Here is an 18,636-nt window from a genome sequence, read left to right as displayed (position 1 = left end):
AAGTAGAGAAAATTATCCTTTTTTGTGATTTTTGTTTTTTTTTTAAACTAGCTTCTACTGTTTTTTAAAAATAAGCTTACAGTTAACTGAGAGTAAGCATTTTGAAAACAAAGGGAATGAATTTTTCCAGGCACCTCCAAGGTCCCGATGCCCAGTGCTTCTGTATTACCAGATTGCCTTGAGTCTTTCTGGAGTGTGGTAAAGATGATGCAAAAGAGATCTTCAAAAGAATGGCTAAAACTCATCATTCTTCTGCTTGTCAATAGTCACATACTGGAAAGAATAATCTTTATGGTTTGTTGTCGCTTCCTTCTTCAACACACGCCATCTCCTCCAAGCTGCACGGGCTATAAATTGCTTTTCTGCATCACCCTCGGTCCCCCCAGCTGACACCTCCCCCACAAGCTGGGGAGAGGATTGGCTCCTCTTACCTCTCCCTGTTTTGGCCATAGCTGGTACCTTTTTTCTCTCAGCTAGCTGACCAGGTTATTGTACCTCAATAAATTCTCTGCGGTTCTTCTCAGCTGGTAGAAGCCAGAGCCTTTAAATAGATTAGGCCTAAGGAGTGAATTGTAAGCTTGAAAGAATGTTTATTTTTTCCAACTTAATCATTTGGCCTATCAAAAAGTATCGGTTGAAAGGAATAATCACGGAAAGATGTACAGTCTTCTTCAGAAACAAGTAGCTTCCTCCAGAAAGAAGCAAAATGCAATAACATTACTCAATATAACAAAGTAATCTCTTATAATTTGGAGTGGTTTATTCCTTACATTTAGACTTTTCAGTTTGTTTTATTGAATTTAAGTTCACAATGTCTACAGAAGTAGTCATGCTACTTCTTTTTCAGGCTTGTTTTGGTTGTAGCATAGAGAATTGCTATCTTGAGTGTTAATTTTGTCATTTTGTTTATAAAACCGCATCTCAAAGTTCAAATATATATAATATCAAGTAAAATGTTGCCCTAAACTGAGGAATATGAGCTGATCAGTTTGTCAGCAGTGTAAAATTTTATTAAGAATTACTGAGTCTTCAGATGAGCGATATATTTGCATCTAAATTTCTTTGCTGTCACTGCCAAAATGGTATTATCTGGGTTGTGCATGCTTTCTCCTTAAAACCATCACATTTGTGATAACACAACACTTTTTATAAACAATGTCTCCTACATGCAATAAAACGAAGTTGCTTTTCTGCTGCTCCCATTCCTGTTTCTAAGCTTTTTGGACTACGTTTCTAGCTAGAAACAATGTGAGTAATACAGTAATACAGTAATACAGCAAGTAATACAGGCTATACCATGCATAGAGATAATGTGCTTTAGTCGTAGCTGCTGGAAAATACTGGCTTCCAAAAAAAAAAAGGTAATGTGCTCGTGCCTGGTCATCTGTTTGTGGCAGCAAGCGTTACCCTGGGGTATCAGGCAAGGGCTGTAGAGGTGAATGTGCTGCCACTAAGGCTGCCAGATGCTGCAGTTACAGTGCTTAATAGAGATCAACTTTTTCTATGCAAGATGTGGCAAAAGCTAATAAATACTCTGTACATATTGATTACAAAAATGCGGTAACTTGTAATGTGAGATTGAGGTTGGAAAAAAATTCTTAACAAGCATCAAGTTGGAAAAAACCCTGAACTAGCATGCACAGTAGGGAGGAAAACGAGAATAATGATTTGCATTTGTTAGTGCCTTTCCTAGAAGTGAATCAACTTGCCAAAGGTTTTGTGGCCACCAAGTGACAGCAGAAGGCTGAGCCCAGGAGTGTTAGCTTAGCCCCCGGTGCAAAGCATGAAATCATGAAGTTACAGAGGGAATTTGTGGAAAGCAGAACATATGCCCAAGCCAAGTGGGAGGAAATGCCCTGTGGTTTCTAAGAAATACAAGCCTACATCCCCTGCCACTCACCTAGCTGTTAGAAGAAGTGTATGCCTTACAGTTGAAAGCTTGTACCTGGAATGGACTGAAAAATATAAGAACTCAGCTTGCCTCTGGGAGTACATGTATATGTCTATATATAAAGTGTAAGAATTACTACCAGTGAATTATTAGGCTGTGGGATCATCTGAAAGATGAAAAGCAGGAAACTTCTGTTTCTTGTAACTCTCAAACTGAGCCCCTCTTTTACTTGAGTATTACAAACTGAGAATTTTACTTTGTCTGGTAATGGTGCATTTTAATAGTTGGAATAAATGATGGAGCCTTTTTTTGTTTTATTTCACTCAGCATTAAAATAGATTACTTTGTCAGCAGCAAAGAATATGATAGAACTAAAGAATGGCAATGGCCAGTAGTACGTTTGGGGAAATAAGCAACTTGTTTACAAAAGATGCGAGCATTGTAGGACTTCTTCAGTAGCCAAGTATCAGTACTGCTGAATTACCCTTAATGTCAATATTTTTATAGTCTTAAGGCAGCATTCTTTAGGTTTACAAAATTAAGGATACAAGAAAACATGCAACCTCTTATTTTCTGATAAAATTAAGAAACCCCATTTCATTGAATATGGTTGTTACTTTGTGCGTGCTGCCTAAAGTGAAATAGATGCATTGGTAGTTTCCACCAGCGTGTTCTGCTAGGTGGGTTTGAGCGGGTGGGTGGGTGTTGTTTCTTTTTTTTTTTTTTTTACAGAGGGAAAAAGCTTAGGACAGGTGGAAAACGATGTAATCTGCTGTCAGATGAGATCTTCATAAGCAAAGTTGACGTGGCGCTGAAAGCCATACTTGCATTTGTTCTGGATAACGAATGCGAAAGGGGCCAACATTTAATTGTCTATGCACAATGTATTAATTTCAGTAACTACCTAACTTCAGTGTGTAACTCAATACCACTGCAAAACAAAAGGTTCCACAGTGCTATATTCTGAAGCGTATTAACGTTGGTCTGCTGCAAATCTAGGGTGCCAGCAGCAGCAGCTGACCCACTTCTCTCCCCTGAAAGGGAAGGGGCTTAGATGCACTGTTTCCCTCTTATGAGAGCAGTAGATCTATGAAATAAAGATACTTAGGAAATGGGAGGTCAGAGTAGAACACATCAAAAACACCGTGGTCTGTCCTACGTTGTACGTTGTGTTTGAACTTCGCATTAACACACATCAATTTGTCAAAGGCTTTCTAGTGTCTGGCATTATGCTTGCTTATTTATTTATTTATTTATTTATGCATTTTATTTTGAATGTCTTCCAAAGAAAGAGCTGAAAAAAAGAAAAAAAAAAAAAAGGGTCTTATATTAAACCCAGGAAAAGAGCAGTAGAGTTGATGTTTCCCTTGTACGCTTGGGGAGATTAAATGCAGTCCCCAGCAGAATTCTTTGTGTTTGTATAGCTGCTTCTAAAAATTTTGTGCAACCTGAGATAAGAATAATGTTAAAGCAATATGATGTTACTAAAATCAGGGAGTCAGTTCTGGCCCCTAGAACTAGTTATTTGCCCAGGAAAACAGTGATTATTTTATAGAGAATCGTTGTTCCGAGTTCATAGCTGTTTTCTATGTTTAAATTTATTCCCAGTTTTGTGTTGACCAAATTGGATTGGTAGATTCAAAAACACCATTGCAGATAAAATCTGTTAATCATTTGGCCAAGGGCTAAAGGAATGCTGAAATGTTTCCATTGTCTCATTGCAGGATCAGCTGAAGCAGTGCTTCTCCAGACAGCCCCCAGGAGCAAAGGACACAGACACGCTCGTGCAGGAGCCCGACAGCCAGTATGGCACCTGGAATGAGCAGAGGCACAGTGGGGACAGGTAAGGGTGAGCAAGGTCCCCTCTACCATGCGTGCAAGCTTTTTCTTAGCTGAATAAGAGAAGAAACCATTGGTTTGGTTGTGTATATGTGCACATGTGTGTACATGTATGCTTTTTCTGAAGTTGCATGCTCAGTTTCAGTGACTATACAGTTTCTTTAGTCTATAGGTGAAGAAATATTTCTTTAACACCTGCAAGTTGCAATAAGGTTTGAAATTTAAACCCCATCCTTCAGTGAGAATGCAGTATCGCCACTTTTATAAGCAATGACAAAACCCGCTTGGACTGGAATAGATTTAACAAGTCTGCTAGTGAGTGAAACCCAAGTTAGATGTTATTTTTTAGTGCTAAAATGATAGAAAGAAGATATGGGAAAAACAGGCTTTCTCAATAAATACACCAAATGGCTTTGACTAGATTAATGTAGGTAGTAAAACTTCTTTTATGCTTTGTATTTATGTGTTTCTATTATAATTAGAAATGTACATTTTCACATTTATAAACTGATTACCTGCTTGTGTGATACATGCCTCTGATGGGTAAAACTAGGGTTCTGGGAAGATTTTGCTGAAAGTGTGTGATTTCCTCCTTCTCAGGTAGGTAAGGAAGTATCTGATTATGGTTAGACAGGGTACACTAACAGTTTGGGGGTTTGTTTTATTTCTTTCGTAAATTTGGTCTCTCCCATACCAATTACCATTGCCTTAAAAGCTGTGCTACCAGGTAGGCTGAACGGCAAAATCCATTTTAAACTGGTGCTCTGAACACCAGGCACCTGCTCCAACAGCAGGATGACGTGCGGTGCACCTCTTAATGTGCCCTGATAAACCTTGGGGTACAATCTCCACATCTCACTAACTCTGAAGCATTTTAGTGAGGTGAAGCGGAGGATGAAATGGAATATCAGTTGAATGAAAGCTGGTATTACTGCTGCTTTTCTGTTATTAAAATGATTTGATGAAATAAACCTAGAGCATTAAAGTGTGAGGTTTTTTATAATTTACACCTGTTGTGTAAATTATAGCTTGATCTACACTGTTTGAGCCAATATCCTATCTGCTCAGTGTAGTATGAAAATAGCATTTTGTCTGGTTCTTTTTAATGCTATACTTGTTGAGATCTTATAGTAGACATTAATGTCTATTATATTTGGTGTGTGCTACACTTGAGAACTGTGTGTTATAAATATTTTATTGCTTATGAAATCAGGGTAGCTTTCAGCTTGAGGTTCAGTGAGCTAAGCAACATGTCAACGGTGACATCCAAGTCTTCGGTAAAATTAACTTTGATTTCAGTATGTTATACGCATTTTCTGAAATCAGTTTCTTAATAAAGGTGCTTGTCTTGGCTCCAAAACAGACAGCATCTGAATGTTATTTCAAACCTGGAGGGTTCTTCTGATTAGAAAAGCTCCACCTAAAAATCCTGGTTTATTGAAGTATTGAACTCAATCCCCATGTCCTGGAATTTTGTTTCCACTGTAAGAAATGTTTAGTTTTTTCTTTTTTTACAGGGTAACGATAACTCTGTAGTGACTTTTCAGCATTTTGCCATGCCCTTGCTCTGCTTTAGCCTGACTTATGGTTGGTTCATCGTGGGAGTATTACTGGTGTATTAATTCAAGCACTTGGAGAGGAATGAGAGTAATGTACTTTTAAATATTACATTAATAATGGAAATCTTCCTGGAATATACTGAAACTGCATTTTGTTTGCAGTTTATTTTTTATGAAGTAGAAGGCCTCTGCCAGGACAAGTGCAAACGTTCTCCTCCTCTTGCCATTGGTGATTGGAGCATGTCTCTGCATCCAGCCCTTGCCTTGTCATCTCCTCCCCTGCTTGGCCCAGAGGCAGGAACTTACAGGGGACTTTGATAATTCAGCTTTCCTGTTTTGCCTGGCTCACTTCCCTTAGACTTTATATCTTGCCAGCTGTACGGCCCGTGGTGTTGCATTCCTCACGCACCCCGATATGCTCTCCCGGCTGGCATTCGGCCATAAGCCAAACCCACAGCTGAGAGAGCACCGGGGGAATGGGTACCGTGACCTGAGTCCTGGGAGAGCATCCAGGGAACAAACAGGGAACACCGTGACAGCAGGGACAAAACAATATCACCCACCTGCTGCTGCTGTGTTGGAGGAACTTCCAGTTTCTGGCATTTTCCAGTATTTGAGTTGTGGAGTGATTATTTTAGCCTCTTTAGGAGTGTTTCATTAATGTAATGCATCTGTGAATGAACTCATTTTCTCTGAGAAGGGAAGTGAATTTAAAATAAAAAGCTGTGACTACATGGCAACGGGGTAAACATGGTCCTTTGACTAGATAAGCTTTCAGGAAGGTGGAGGAAGGATCATTTTCAACTAGAACTTAGTCACTGCTGGAATAAGCGTAAGGGGCTGCTCTTGGCTGGTTGCAATGGGCTTTGGCAAATAACTTCTTAGAATGGAAGGAGATGGTTTAATTTGGAGATGTTACTGGATTTTTCTTAGCTTATCTAAAAGATTTTATTTTTATTTTTTCTCAAGTGCTTTAGTAATCTTTTCCAGGTTGGCATCGCAGAAAAATCCTACTTTTAGATCAGAACAGTCTTCATAAAGAAAAATTATTCCCTTTTACAGAAAAGGAACCCTGTTTTTAGGTGATGGATCTATACAGCTCTGACTTCATAAGATTTTAGCTATTTGTTTCTTCAAATCTTTGAAGCTAGGCTACAATGAAGTTTGAGAAAAGAAAACTCACTACAGGGTATCAGCTACCTGTAATAGATGGGAATCTGCAGTTAAAGAATATAAAAGGGCATTTTTAAATGGACATAATTTCTTCTTGATGCCCTAGGCAAATAGTCAGAGCTGCCTTTTGATTCTAACTCTTCAGCAGTGCAGTATTCCTTTACTTTTTGACTCCTCATTTCACATGATGAAGCAACACATTCTTTATGGCCTCTTAGCACTGTCGTGCTAAAACTGATTAAATTTAATTGCAATTGAAAGTGAAGATTGATCTTAGTTTATTGCATATTTGTGATAACCATTCTGCTGATATTTGTGTGCACTACACGAGGGATAATTTTTCAGAGAAGCAAGTCTCTGTATATGGTACCTGTTGAACATCATTGGTAGCTTATGGATATGCTTGTAAAACTTGAAATCTTAATGAAGTAATAGAAAAAGATGCATAATGCATCTCAGTAATGAGAACTGAAAACATTTTAAATTTCAATATTTGACCATTATTCTGAAGGGAATTTTCCCCCTAGTTTGCAGCTCAGATGGAAAGAATCCACTGTGCATAAGAGTGTTTGTACTCAAGTCATCCTTGCCGCGTTTGGTGATTAGCTGTGCCACAGTGTTTATTGTGTAAGGATGCTATAATTGCGCAAGAACTCTGAAGGAGAATCCATTAGAAAGGTTTGTGAATTAGAAACCACTAATCAGTGTAAATTCATCTGTGTTTCCGCCATTGCTTACTCTCAGATATTTCAGTTTGAAAAACTGCACTGAGTTGTATTAGCTGTAGCCCTAGGAGGCAGAAGGGAAGAGGCTTTCTGGAGATGTGCAAATCAGACAGGATCCTTTTAATATACATTTTAATTTCCATGAAAGGTGGTAAGTCTGCAGATTGTCTTCCATCTCCACGTTTTTCCATATTCTAGTGGATCTAAAGCCTAACGCTGCAGATACCAAATATCATTTGAAGCAAAAATACTAGACAAAAACTTCCCCCTGGAGCTCATTAATACCATTTCTTAATTATCCTGGGGCCCACTGCTGAAGGAGGGAAGAAGCATTCACTCTGCTCGTGTGCTGGAAATCCTCTGTGCAGTGTTCACTCTGCCAGACTGGAAATTATATCATGTACTGCTGCTTGATAGAAAGTTGTTATTCAACACTAGACTCCTGAGTGTTTTCCTCCCAAGATGGCTATCACTGTAGACTTTACCAAATACTTAGGTCTATTGTTTAAAAAATGAGCATATATTCTTACACATGTGTTCAGATTTTTTTGGTTGAGCTAGATGCTTGCTCAAGAAAAGGTGCTTAGTGACAAAAGACTCTTGTTAAGCAGAGGAAAAAAACCTGAACTCCTTCAATACTTCAGGTTTTGGTTTTTAAACTAGAAACTCCTAAAATTAGAAGCAAGACAGTCCTATTTTTACTGAGAGTAAAGTCTTGCTGTGTTTCTTACAAGCTCCTGCTGCTTAAAGGAGTACTCCAACCTGTGTGACAAAGGGAGACACATAACTGTATAGAGCTTTCAGGCCTGACACTACAACTCATTTCTGTTAGTCTAGGCAAAGGGAAGATTTCTAGGAATACACTGGGAGGATCACACCGCTGGGGTGCAGGTCCTGCTGCCCTTGGTGCACTCCCCGTGGCACCCCAAAAACCGCTGCTCGTAGAGCCCTGCCTGAGGGTGCCACCTGCTGCCCACCGCTCCCTTCAGCGCTCGCTAGCGTCCATGGAAGAGAAAAACCTCTGGCTGGCTGGATGGGCAGCTCTCTCCGAAATATATCCTGAAATAAGAGAGAAGCTTTTTAGGAGAATGGTTGGTTCAGAGAACCACTTCTGCAGTTGGGTGGGCATCTCACAGGTTAGTTTCCATGCTACGAATGTGCATAGTGAGGAGCATAGGATGTTTGTCCCTGCTGCTGTCCCCAGTCCAGAGGCACTGGCTCAGCCTCTCCCCTGCAGAGCTTTCTGGAGTGATTTCCAGCCCTCTTCTTGCCCCTTTCCAGTCCCCTTCCCTGCCAGTTCACTCTTTGCATGTTTTAACGTCACCCACTCTGAAGCCAGCAGACCTCCTGCCTGGCAGGAGTGAATCGATGAGCCTGTAGCACTTCTGTGTGATCACGTTGTTGCTTAAAAACTGCTAAACTTTCCAATAGGATCCAATCCACCTAAACTAGCAATGTCCTCTCTCCTCTTTCACATCTTGGCAATTAGCGTTCACTGGGTTACTGTTGTTTGTGTTCCTTGTCTCTTACAGACCAAAACTAGAGGCAATAAGAGAAACAAGATCTAATACAGGTCAAGTGGAGGAGCTGTTATCTCAGGATAGCACCAAGAGACCCTTCTTTCTGTCAGAACATAAGGGATGCAATTTTTTAAAATCCAATATCTATTAGCATGTAAAAATTGCATCCCAAAAATGTTTAAGTCCTCTGGGCTGCTAAAGATGCTTCAGTTTCCTTGGAGTTATGTGAAATGGAAATGACTCACACCTGCTGCTGGGTGTGCATGGAGCACAAACTGTGTTGTAGGAGCTGCCATGGTGGCTGAGGCCTTTCCCAGTACACTCACATTTTCTTCAGGTCCAGACGTGTATACACAGCCTTCTTGTGATTTCAGAAAGTGTGCATACAGCTTATATATCTATGGTAGATATATATAATTATATAATATATAATACTATATTAATAATAGATGAATATGAATTAAATTAAAATAAATATGCTTTTGAGATACCTATATATATAAGAAAACCAGTGCCCTCCTAGGGAAAAGATGGGACCATGAACAACGGATGTGCTTGTAAGGTGTGTTCTTGAAAGTGCTGCAAGTAATTTGTAGTGTCCTGCGGGAATCCCCTTGCAGTAAAAAAGTATTTATTGTTTTGTATTTATAAGCATTTATATGTATTTAAGATAGTTTTGGATGAACAAGAAAAATCTTTTAACAGTTGCTCTTTGCCTGTGGCCTGTAAACAGGGTATTACTCTTCACAATGTTTTAAAATGTATACAGTGCCAAAGCGTAAGGTCTGCTGCTGTTATATATCAAATGGGCAAATTTAAGCAGTTTTTAAGCAGCTCGCTATTTCCCTCATCTCATTTGCCTGTATTTATTTGAAGGGGCCTTTGTGCTGGGGAAAAGAAACCCCAAGCAATAAAACCATGTTACAATCAAATTATTACCATTTATCTGCATACTCGCATTATTCAATACACTGTAAATCCAAATGGGTAAAAAGCTGCGATAACACAAGTGATTCACACCCTTGCGGCTGGTACCTGCTGCCTCCAAAGATGCCTTTGTTACTTCTAGCTACAGTTTCAGTTCTACCTTTATTTATCATCTGCTGAATATGTGTGATCCAAGCAATGCTTGCATGCATTTGTTTACCCTGAAGTCTCATATATTTCATTTTAATTTGCAGCTTTGTGCCTGAATCTCCTTCCTCGGAAAACGATGTCATTTCAACGAGAAAGCAACCTCCAAATAGCCACCCGTCTTCACTGTCCTCTCAAACAGAACCTGCCTCCCTGGTTGATCACCATGACTTCTCAAAAGACCAAAGGAGCACAAGTTTGGACCGTTCCAGCACTGACATGGACTCTACTGATGGGACTGACTTACCTCCTCCGGGAGACACCTACCCTGATGAAAAGACCACTGATTTCTCTTTCATTGATGTAAGTTACCATAATGAGAAATAGAAGTTCTCCTTCTACGTTAACTATATTGTTACCCGCGTTAATCACTGCAAAGCAGTATTTTCTGGACGCTTTGCACTCCATCTTCTTCTGCATTTTCTTTATCACATTGAATTTTCCCAGCTGATTTCCTGCCTGAAAAGTTTAAGATCAAAGCTACAAAGTCCTTCTAGTTCCTGTAACGCTTAGGTTCTGAGAGATTCCAAAAAGCTATTGGCCTCAGATAATGTCTGCCAGTGGCTTAATAAAGTTGCTGTTTCTCTTTCTGCTCCTCAGTGAGCTGTAACAGAAGAGTTCGATGGCTCTGTGAACTTTGGAAACATAATTAACACAAATAGCTAGTGACTGCTATGCTATAAGCCATGCAGATTTAAGGCTATAGAGACATTTACTAATATTTTTCCTATTTACAATTGATCTCTTTCTGTAGGAGCTTGCAATTGCATTTTTAAGGATTTTTTTCATACTTAAGAATCTTGCAGCTAGTATAAGAACAGTAATTTCTGGCCATACACAGTTAGATGAGGTTTAGTGTTCTTTGAAAGCACTAACACAACTGTAGTTTTTCACTATAGGATCTAGGAAGTACTACTTTTTCTTTAGTAGAATTGGTGTGCCTTTTTTTAATTATATCTAATGGCAGATATATTGGTAAAATTCCCAACTTAAATGGATCATGCAGCTGCTAGGAAGGTCTCAGATACACCGCCTTGCCTGTCGAAGTGCCATAACGCCTTCTGAATTGAGGAGTAGACTGCTCTGCAAAACGTAGGAAGGATCCAAGCAGGTTTGTGGCGGAGGCAGTTTGGTCTGGTGCACCAAAATTGACTGTTAAAATCACAGCTGCTTCCTGCGTAGGCTGTTCGAAAGTGCCTCCAGCCAGCTCCGTTCTCCTCTGGTGTTGCTGTCTATGAGGAACTGCAGAAACCTATGTTTTGCCAAAGTGGGTGCTGCTCTCATTTTCCAGCCCACTCCAGCTCTGAAGCAGAGGCCATGTTTGGTGGTCTGTTGCTTTGAGATCCCTAACTGTATGTACCTTGGCCATAGTATCAGTTAATAATCCTTTGGCAGGATATCCCAAGTGCATTTTTTTTGCTCTGTAAAGGAAGTGTTAGTAGCCCAGAGCAGGGCAGACAGCACTTTGTCTGTCAGTGGTTCTGCAGGTAGTGGAGATGGTCCTGTATTGTGCCGTTCCCTAGACAGCTAAAGGTGTCTCTTTAAAACATTAATAGCTTCAAGTACAGCTGACAATATGCTGTTTTAATGAGTAGTTTATTCCTGACCTGAAATCTCTTGAAAAGACATAAAAACACATCTTCCAAAGGACAATAGGAGGCTTAGTGATGTTTGCTGATTACAGGCAAGTCTCTAACAACAAATTGCTTTGAATAAATAAATAAATAAATTACACCACCTTCTTTTGCTCTGTAAATGTTATTGCCTAACCGTCATGCACAGAGATGGTTGTATTTGAAATGACTGATCACAGAAACTTTCTGAATGCCGTGACACTTAACTTACAGTCTCCTGGTTGCTGGTGAGTGGCTTGAAATTTCTGGGGATGGCAACCTGTCAGAACAATGAAATTGCAGCGCTCTACTACAAGAGAATTCTGTGTAGTTGCTCGTTTTAGATCCCAGTCTTATTGGCCTTCAGCTGTTACCAGCTAGCAAGGCCTGTATTCTTAAAACAGTCTAGGCACCAAAATCCTATTTATTGCAGTTATTTCTCTATTAATTTAGTGAAAATAATTCATGTAGATCAGACATCCACAGCCAAGAGAGATCAAAGAACCAGCATTGCACCCAGTTAGCCACAGTGTAGCATATCCTCATTGTAAATTCTTTTTAATATAGTTTTAAGTAACTACAAGAATAATAATCAGACAAATACATATAGTTTAATTAAACTGAATGGGTTAATGCATTAAACGAGGTTGGGAAATCGTTATGGAGGGGATGACTTTTATTTTCCGGCTGGTTGAAAGTAAAGGCTTTGTTTCTTTTTATAGCAAACCACTATTCTGGACTCCAGTGCGCTGAAAACTCGTGTACAGCTCAGCAAAAAGAGACGCCGTCGGGCTCCTATTTCACACTCTCTTAGAAGAAGCAGAGGGCTGGAGTTTGAAAATAGATTTTCTTTGATGGAAGAACCAGATAATACCTGGATGTTTAAAGATTCCACAGGTATCCCTCAACTATCTGAAATAATTAGTCATAATCAACTATGGTGGGTTGACCCTGGCTGGATGCCAGGTGCCCACCGAAGCTGCTCTATCACTCTTCTCCTCAGCTGGACAAGGGAGAGAAATAAACAAAAGGCTTGTGGGTTGAGATAAGGACAGGGAGAGACCACTCACCAATTACCGTCACGGGCAAAACAGACTTGACTTGGGGAAATTAGTTTTATTTATTACCAATGCAATCAGAGTAGGGTAATGAGAAATAAACCAAAATCTTAAAATACCTTCCCCCCCTCCCCCTCCTTCCTGGGCACAACTTCACTCTCTAATTCTCCACCTCCTCCCCTCCAGCAGTGCGGGGGGACAGGGAATGGGGGGTTGTGGTCAGTTTGTCACACGTTGTCTCTGCCACTCCTTCCTCCTCAGGGGGAGGACTCCTCACTCTTCCCCTGCTCCGGCGTGGGGTCCCTCCCATGGGAGAATGTGTGATCAAACTGATCTCTTCTGTAGCCTCCCAATCAGTGGAAAGACTGTTATCTGTGTGGTGGTTGCTTTGGTGCAGGTCTAACAGACCTAAAATATTTTGAAGGCTTACCTTGATAAGAAATGCTGTACTGGAAGCTGGAGTGTAAGGATCAACTAAGGATCCAGTGCGTGTAAAGGTGACCACACCACTGCATCTTTCCCTGTAGTATGCAGACTTCTGCTACTCAGCCTCTTTGTATCAAAGCCCTGCTTTGAGCAGGGGGTGGACGAGATAACTTTCAGATGTCTCTTCCAATCTAAATTAATCTCATGTTCTGTGATCAACTGAGATGTTTAGAAGCAGCAACATTCATTAAATTAGGAGTACCTTCTGCTCCCTCATCTCTGTCAGCAAGAAATCTTTCTATTGCTGAGTACTTTCTCTATTGAAGCACTGAATTCAGTCTTGTGGTGTGTTAATACCACTCTTAATACATTTTTGAATGGAAGGAGAGATCTAGAACAAGGTATAGATGAAAAGTGTGCTGACTAATGGGGTTTCCCCCCCCGCTTTTTTTTTTTTTTTTTTTTAACAATTAATTAGAAGAGAAGAAAACTATGCAACAGGAAGATTCTGATGAGGAAGACAAGATACAGCATACTGCGAGATCGTCTTCTGTACAAGCTCAGAGACTTCCCATATTTCCAGGAATGGACCACTCTGTTCTCAAGGTGAACATAGGCAGAACACATGAGATGAGAGTTAAACCGGTTCAGTAGCTGCAGATGCTCTCTAGGAAGAGAGCTAGGAAATTTTGCTGAAGATGACAATGTTGTTTGGGTGTGGGGTGGGGTGTGTGATGTGTAGAAAAACCACGCAGTTATTTTTCTCACTTTTAACTGTTGGCTAGAACTATTAAGTGATTTGGAAAAAAATTAGCTTCGCAATAGCAAACACGCTTTCAAAACTGCATAGGTTTATAAGGAATCCCTTCACTAATTTCAGGTGTGGATTTTTTAGTTTTTATAAATCTTGAGTGATTTGTTTTGTATTCCAAGAAAAGTCTGAATGCTGGCTTAAAAAGGAGCCCTTTTCTTTATTTTTATATTTAGGCCCAGCTGCGGAAAAGACAAGAGTCTGAGAGTCCTGGTGAAATAAATTCTGCTCAGCTGTTCAAATCCCCTAAACCACAACTGCCGCTTGGAACTCCTGGTAGCAGACTGCTGCCCTCCAGTGTAGAGAAGGAGGACAGGTGAGAGACTTCCACCAGTGTCAGAAAAATGCTAACACTCATTTTGGTGGGAGAAAAAAATAATGCAAGTAGGCTTCTCAAGGCTGTAGGGGAAATTGTATATTTCCTTTTTTTGGTTTTGTAATGAGATTTCATAATTAAAGACTAAAGAGTACTTTTTTTATATCTTAGGTCAGAAGAAAAGTCTCCTCAGTGGCTGAAGGAGCTGAAATCAAAGAAGAGACAGAGCCATTATGAGAATCAGGTTTGAAAAGGTACCTTCCGACAGAAAGAGGGGCTTTTCTAAGTGGAAGTATGCAGTGATAAAAACACACACGGAAAATGTTTCCTTAATGAGTCAGTATAACAGCTCTGTGAGCATAAACATTGAAGCAGACTTACCGTGAAGCGTGCACCCGGGAATGTAAAGTGATTCTGTGTTGAGGCAGGGCAGTTTTCGTAGAAGTGAAGTTTTCATCCACAGGTGATAGTTTCACTGATTCTTTGCACATAATTTTATTTTAACAACGCTCGGTCTGTTTGTGCTGTGATTTCATAGTGGTTCCATCAAGCAAGAATGAGTCTGTCACTGAATAACTGAGGCTTGCACACATTTTCAAAACCTTGGGGTGTGTTGTTTCAGCAGTATTGTGGGCAGCCCTTGAGCATTTAGTGCATTAAATAGGACGAGAACAAGATGACGCTACAACAGTAATATGCATTTGTGGGAGGTTTCCTGTTACAAACGTTGAGAGGGGTCTGACTGCTTTCTTGACCATGTCATACCATTCCTTCAATTGCTTCTGTTTTTTCTTTCCAGATAGTGATTCTAACTAGAAGAAGATAAAGAAGTTTAACAGAAGCCTTAACTCATCTGAACCTAAAATTCACTTGTCATGTTGCTGCTGTTTGCTTCCTGCCTCAACTGCTATGTGCATGGTGCCTTCCTGTTTTGTGGAGAAAGCTGCTTAATATTCATAGTCAAATACAAAGCTGTATCTTTTCAGATATGGGAGGAGGGTCACTTTAGACCTGCCTGGAAGAAGAACCGGTGGTTCATAGTTAGCACTTCAGAAAGTCTTGAAAGATTGTAATATTTGATCTAGGAGTGCTGTGCACCAGAAAAGTCCCCTCACTGTTGAACAAAGACTACATTTCTACGTAGGTGTTCAGCAACTCAAAAGTATGACTTTTGGTAGACATGTCAGGTGTAAGGCTGGGCTTTGTGTTTGTTTATGAAAATAACAATTTTAATCAAATTTATCTTTTTTTTGTGAAAAAATAGTAAGCTCCTATTTAGAATGAAGTTTGTGGAAGGTGAGAGTGAAAGAACAAATTATGTTTACTGCCATATTGAAAAAGGAAACTTGATTATTTTTTGTAAAATGTATTTTTGATTGGCTTATATTTACACGTGATCTGCTGACCTAGCAGATAAATATAATTTTTAGATGAACAAAATGTTAACTTTTGTCACTCTTGAAATGGTATATTCTGTGTTTTGTCAGCATGTGGAATAATTGCTTCATTGGAACGTCTTTCCTAAAAAGGATCAAGCAATAATGTCAACCAGTTCTCTTTAAAAAAAAAAAAAAAAAAAAAAAAAAAAAAAAAAGTAAATACTGTTTTTATAACAAAAAAGGAAGGGAAGAGGGAGGATGTTACACTCATATCAGGGTTCCAGTTAATTGTTGAATGTCACTTTAATAGCAGTTTGGATAGTCCCACTTCATATTTTTATTTGTTAATCTGTAAATACCAGGTTTAAGTTTTTATTTTTATGCTGATTTTGTGGGATAACCTAAATGTGATCTTCAGTTTCTCAGTTGATTTACTTTTCTTCTTTTGGTAAGACCAATGTTATAATAGTGGTATAGATATCTCATAACACGGGTGTGATGAATATCACTAATATCTCAAATATGTTAATATCTTTGAATACAGATTCTGAAATATGAACCGAGATGTCCATTTAAGACATACTTTATTCTTTCCCCAAATAAGTGCTCTTTTCAGTAAACCTTTAAAAATGTAGCCCAACGAGGGAGGTTATTCTGCCATGTCGGTATGCCTCACAACTTGACTAAGAAAGCAGCAATGTGGGAAAACGAAGCGAGATGGGAGCGTTCTCCTCCCCTGGTGCCCTCCTGTAGCGTGGGGCTGGGCAGAGCCTGCCACGGCAGAAGCGCCAGCGGCCCTTGCGCCGGGTGGGTCGGCGTGGCAGCAGTGGGGCTGGAGCAGGAGCAGATGCTGCTCCTCGCATTGCACTTCCCGTGTCCTGCTGATGGGCTTCTCTCGATATTAAAGCACCAGCACTTGAACTCATTTCACTTTTTTTTTGTTGGTTTTTTTGTTTTTTGTTTTTTTTTTTTGTTTTATGATCAGTGTTTCGGAAAGCTTGATTTACGTGGGGTTACCACAATGGTGCATCTGCTAGCCAGAGTGGCATGCCTGGTCTGCTGTCTATCAAGCTTGTAGCTGCCAAAACCATGTGCCAACTCTTCTCATGGAGGAGTCACAGATGAGGTGATTTTTAGTCCCAGTCTGCTCGTAGGAAATAACAGCAGTATGTCAGGAGACAAGTCCCATATGCGCATCTCTCTCCCAGATTTAGTTCCGATAGCAGCTCCCTGTGCTTAATGGAGATGCAACGAATACTTTTATGTGAAAAATCTTTACTTGCTGCTTTGCCCTATTTCACATCAGAGCTGTTGCTGCCGTTACAGTTTTACAGCCTCTTCTGCTACCAATCAAGAAATGATCACCCAAGATCTCTGCCAAGCATTTCATTCTGTGTGGCTTTTAACCCTGGGCGATGGGAGATGGACTTCCACTTGAATGCAGTTGACCAGACTGTTAAAGAGCTCCTCTTAGCTAATTTGAAAATGTTGCACATATTTTCTTCTTCCCTTTTCTTTAGATGATGGTGGAAAAGGTGACTCTTTAAGATAAGCTTTGCATATGTGTCTTTTGGGATATTTTTTTTTTATGGCAGCACTCAAGGGTGCCATCAGTTGTACACCATGTGCGACACACACACTTCAGCCAGCCCTGAGCAGCAGCGTTTGCAGGTGTGAGAGAAGAATGACGATTGCTTTTCTTACTGTTACTCAGATGAAGTGGGGCTTACCTTAAACAGTATCTAGAAATCGGTAAATTCCCCCTGCTTACAAGAATATTTACACAGGCATGATTTTTGAATTCAGCAGGTTGACAGTGTTGCATTACCAATAGTTGGAGGATATACTGGTTTTTTGGTCTAACAAATGAAGGCCAGAAATTTTTAAATGCAGTGTTTGCTCTGTGTTTGAGGAAACTGAGGGGATTAATACTAGGTTTCCACAAAGCCCTTTGAATGTGTATGCATTTCCACATCTGCTTGGACAATGCACTGAAACTTACTGTATTTAGTAGTTTAACCTACTACTGAGAAATGTTTAATGCTTAAATGTCTAATTAAAAAGCATCTTTAGAATGTTGTTGAATGGCAAAGTGTTTTTTCTGCTTTATCATTTCTTTATATTGTACATGGATTAAATATCTACTTCCTTCTCTTCAGGTTACCACTATGTAATAAAAGATACATAAATATGTTATTACTTCTTAAATGATAGACCATACTGTAATACACTTTATATAATTCTATATTTTTAATTCTATATTTTAATTCCAAATAATGCTGCTTGAATTTCTTAAGCTTTTACTTTTGTTGCCACATACTGATTTTTTGCTGTTAATACGAGATGGGAGTGAGCTCTTAGCTTCAGCACTTTCTTCAGGTATGCTTTTTCATTAAATACTGGAACCTGCCTTGGAGCACGTTTCAACTCTTGTCCTAACAGTGTCTGAGTAATAACAAATGTGATGGAGATGCTGGCACTCCCCATGGAGTGCAGAGCCCTCGTCCCTTCCATTACAGCTTCTCAGCTTTTTTTGTTTGCTTAAAAAGCTGCATTAGTAGAGTAGTTTGGTTTTTTAAAAAAAGTGGAAGTACATGGTTTGTGGAATTTAGAAATACTTCTTTTCTGATTGCACTTCTCTCGTTATTACCAGGAATCCTCCCTTCATTTCAGTTTGTCAGTTGGGGATTTACACAGCCATTCTGTTTCTTTTTATTGGAATCCCCAGTTGTGGATTCCCTCTTATTGTTCTGTTTGCAATTTCACCTTTTTAAGATCTGTGTAGCTTTAATTTGAGGCCTTAGCTGTTCAGAGTCTTGCTGCTTTGGTTTTACTTCCTGTAGAGAAAGAGGCAACGTTTCTGTTCTTCAGCCTTTGAAGTCTGGAACCTTTATAAAAAGTGGCCCTGTAGGAATTCACCCCCACACACCTTTTTGCTTGCAAAAAGGTTTGTTTCACTCTGTTACTTGTTTGCAAACAGTTATTGGCAAACTGTTAAATGCACCCTGGGTCACATTTATAAAAGCGAAGTGTTAATGGGCCATTTCGTCTGGCACACTAGCATCAGTTAGTTTATAACCTTTAATACGTGTGCAAACACACTGAAATATGCCTCCTGTCCTAGGTATTAAACTGATGTGGTTTGATATTAAGGTGATAAAAGGAGAGGTGATACACCAAAACAGCTTAGTG

The 18,636-nt window shown here is 39.7% G+C and overlaps 1 protein-coding gene across 6 annotated transcripts in view; it reads left to right on the top strand.

Moving 5' to 3' along the window:
• The window catches only part of KIAA1671 (KIAA1671 ortholog), an 87,040-nt gene extending 69,504 nt beyond the window's left edge, over window positions 1–17,536 (top strand). For 5 of the 6 annotated variants that reach the window (XM_075041141.1, XM_075041140.1, XM_075041144.1 and 2 more), the window contains 7 exons: window positions 3,616–3,734; window positions 9,889–10,144; window positions 12,177–12,351; window positions 13,417–13,544; window positions 13,926–14,065; window positions 14,237–14,319; window positions 14,865–17,536. In XM_075041141.1, coding sequence (XP_074897242.1) covers window positions 3,616–3,734; window positions 9,889–10,144; window positions 12,177–12,351; window positions 13,417–13,544; window positions 13,926–14,065; window positions 14,237–14,315 — 897 coding nt within the window. In that variant the 3' untranslated portion in view covers window positions 14,316–14,319; window positions 14,865–17,536. Of the gene's footprint in view, window positions 1–189; window positions 295–3,615; window positions 3,735–9,888; window positions 10,145–12,176; window positions 12,352–13,416; window positions 13,545–13,925; window positions 14,066–14,236; window positions 14,320–14,864 lie in introns of those variants that run through there. The other variant, XM_075041143.1, reaches the window with a different exon arrangement.
• The last annotated feature ends 1,100 nt before the right edge of the window (window positions 17,537–18,636 follow it).

Source organism: Buteo buteo, chromosome 11 (assembly GCF_964188355.1).
Source record: "Buteo buteo chromosome 11, bButBut1.hap1.1, whole genome shotgun sequence".
NCBI lineage: Eukaryota > Metazoa > Chordata > Aves > Accipitriformes > Accipitridae > Buteo > Buteo buteo.
The sequence above is the reverse complement of the archived record's forward strand: the minus strand, read 5'-3'. Positions and strand labels throughout refer to the sequence as shown.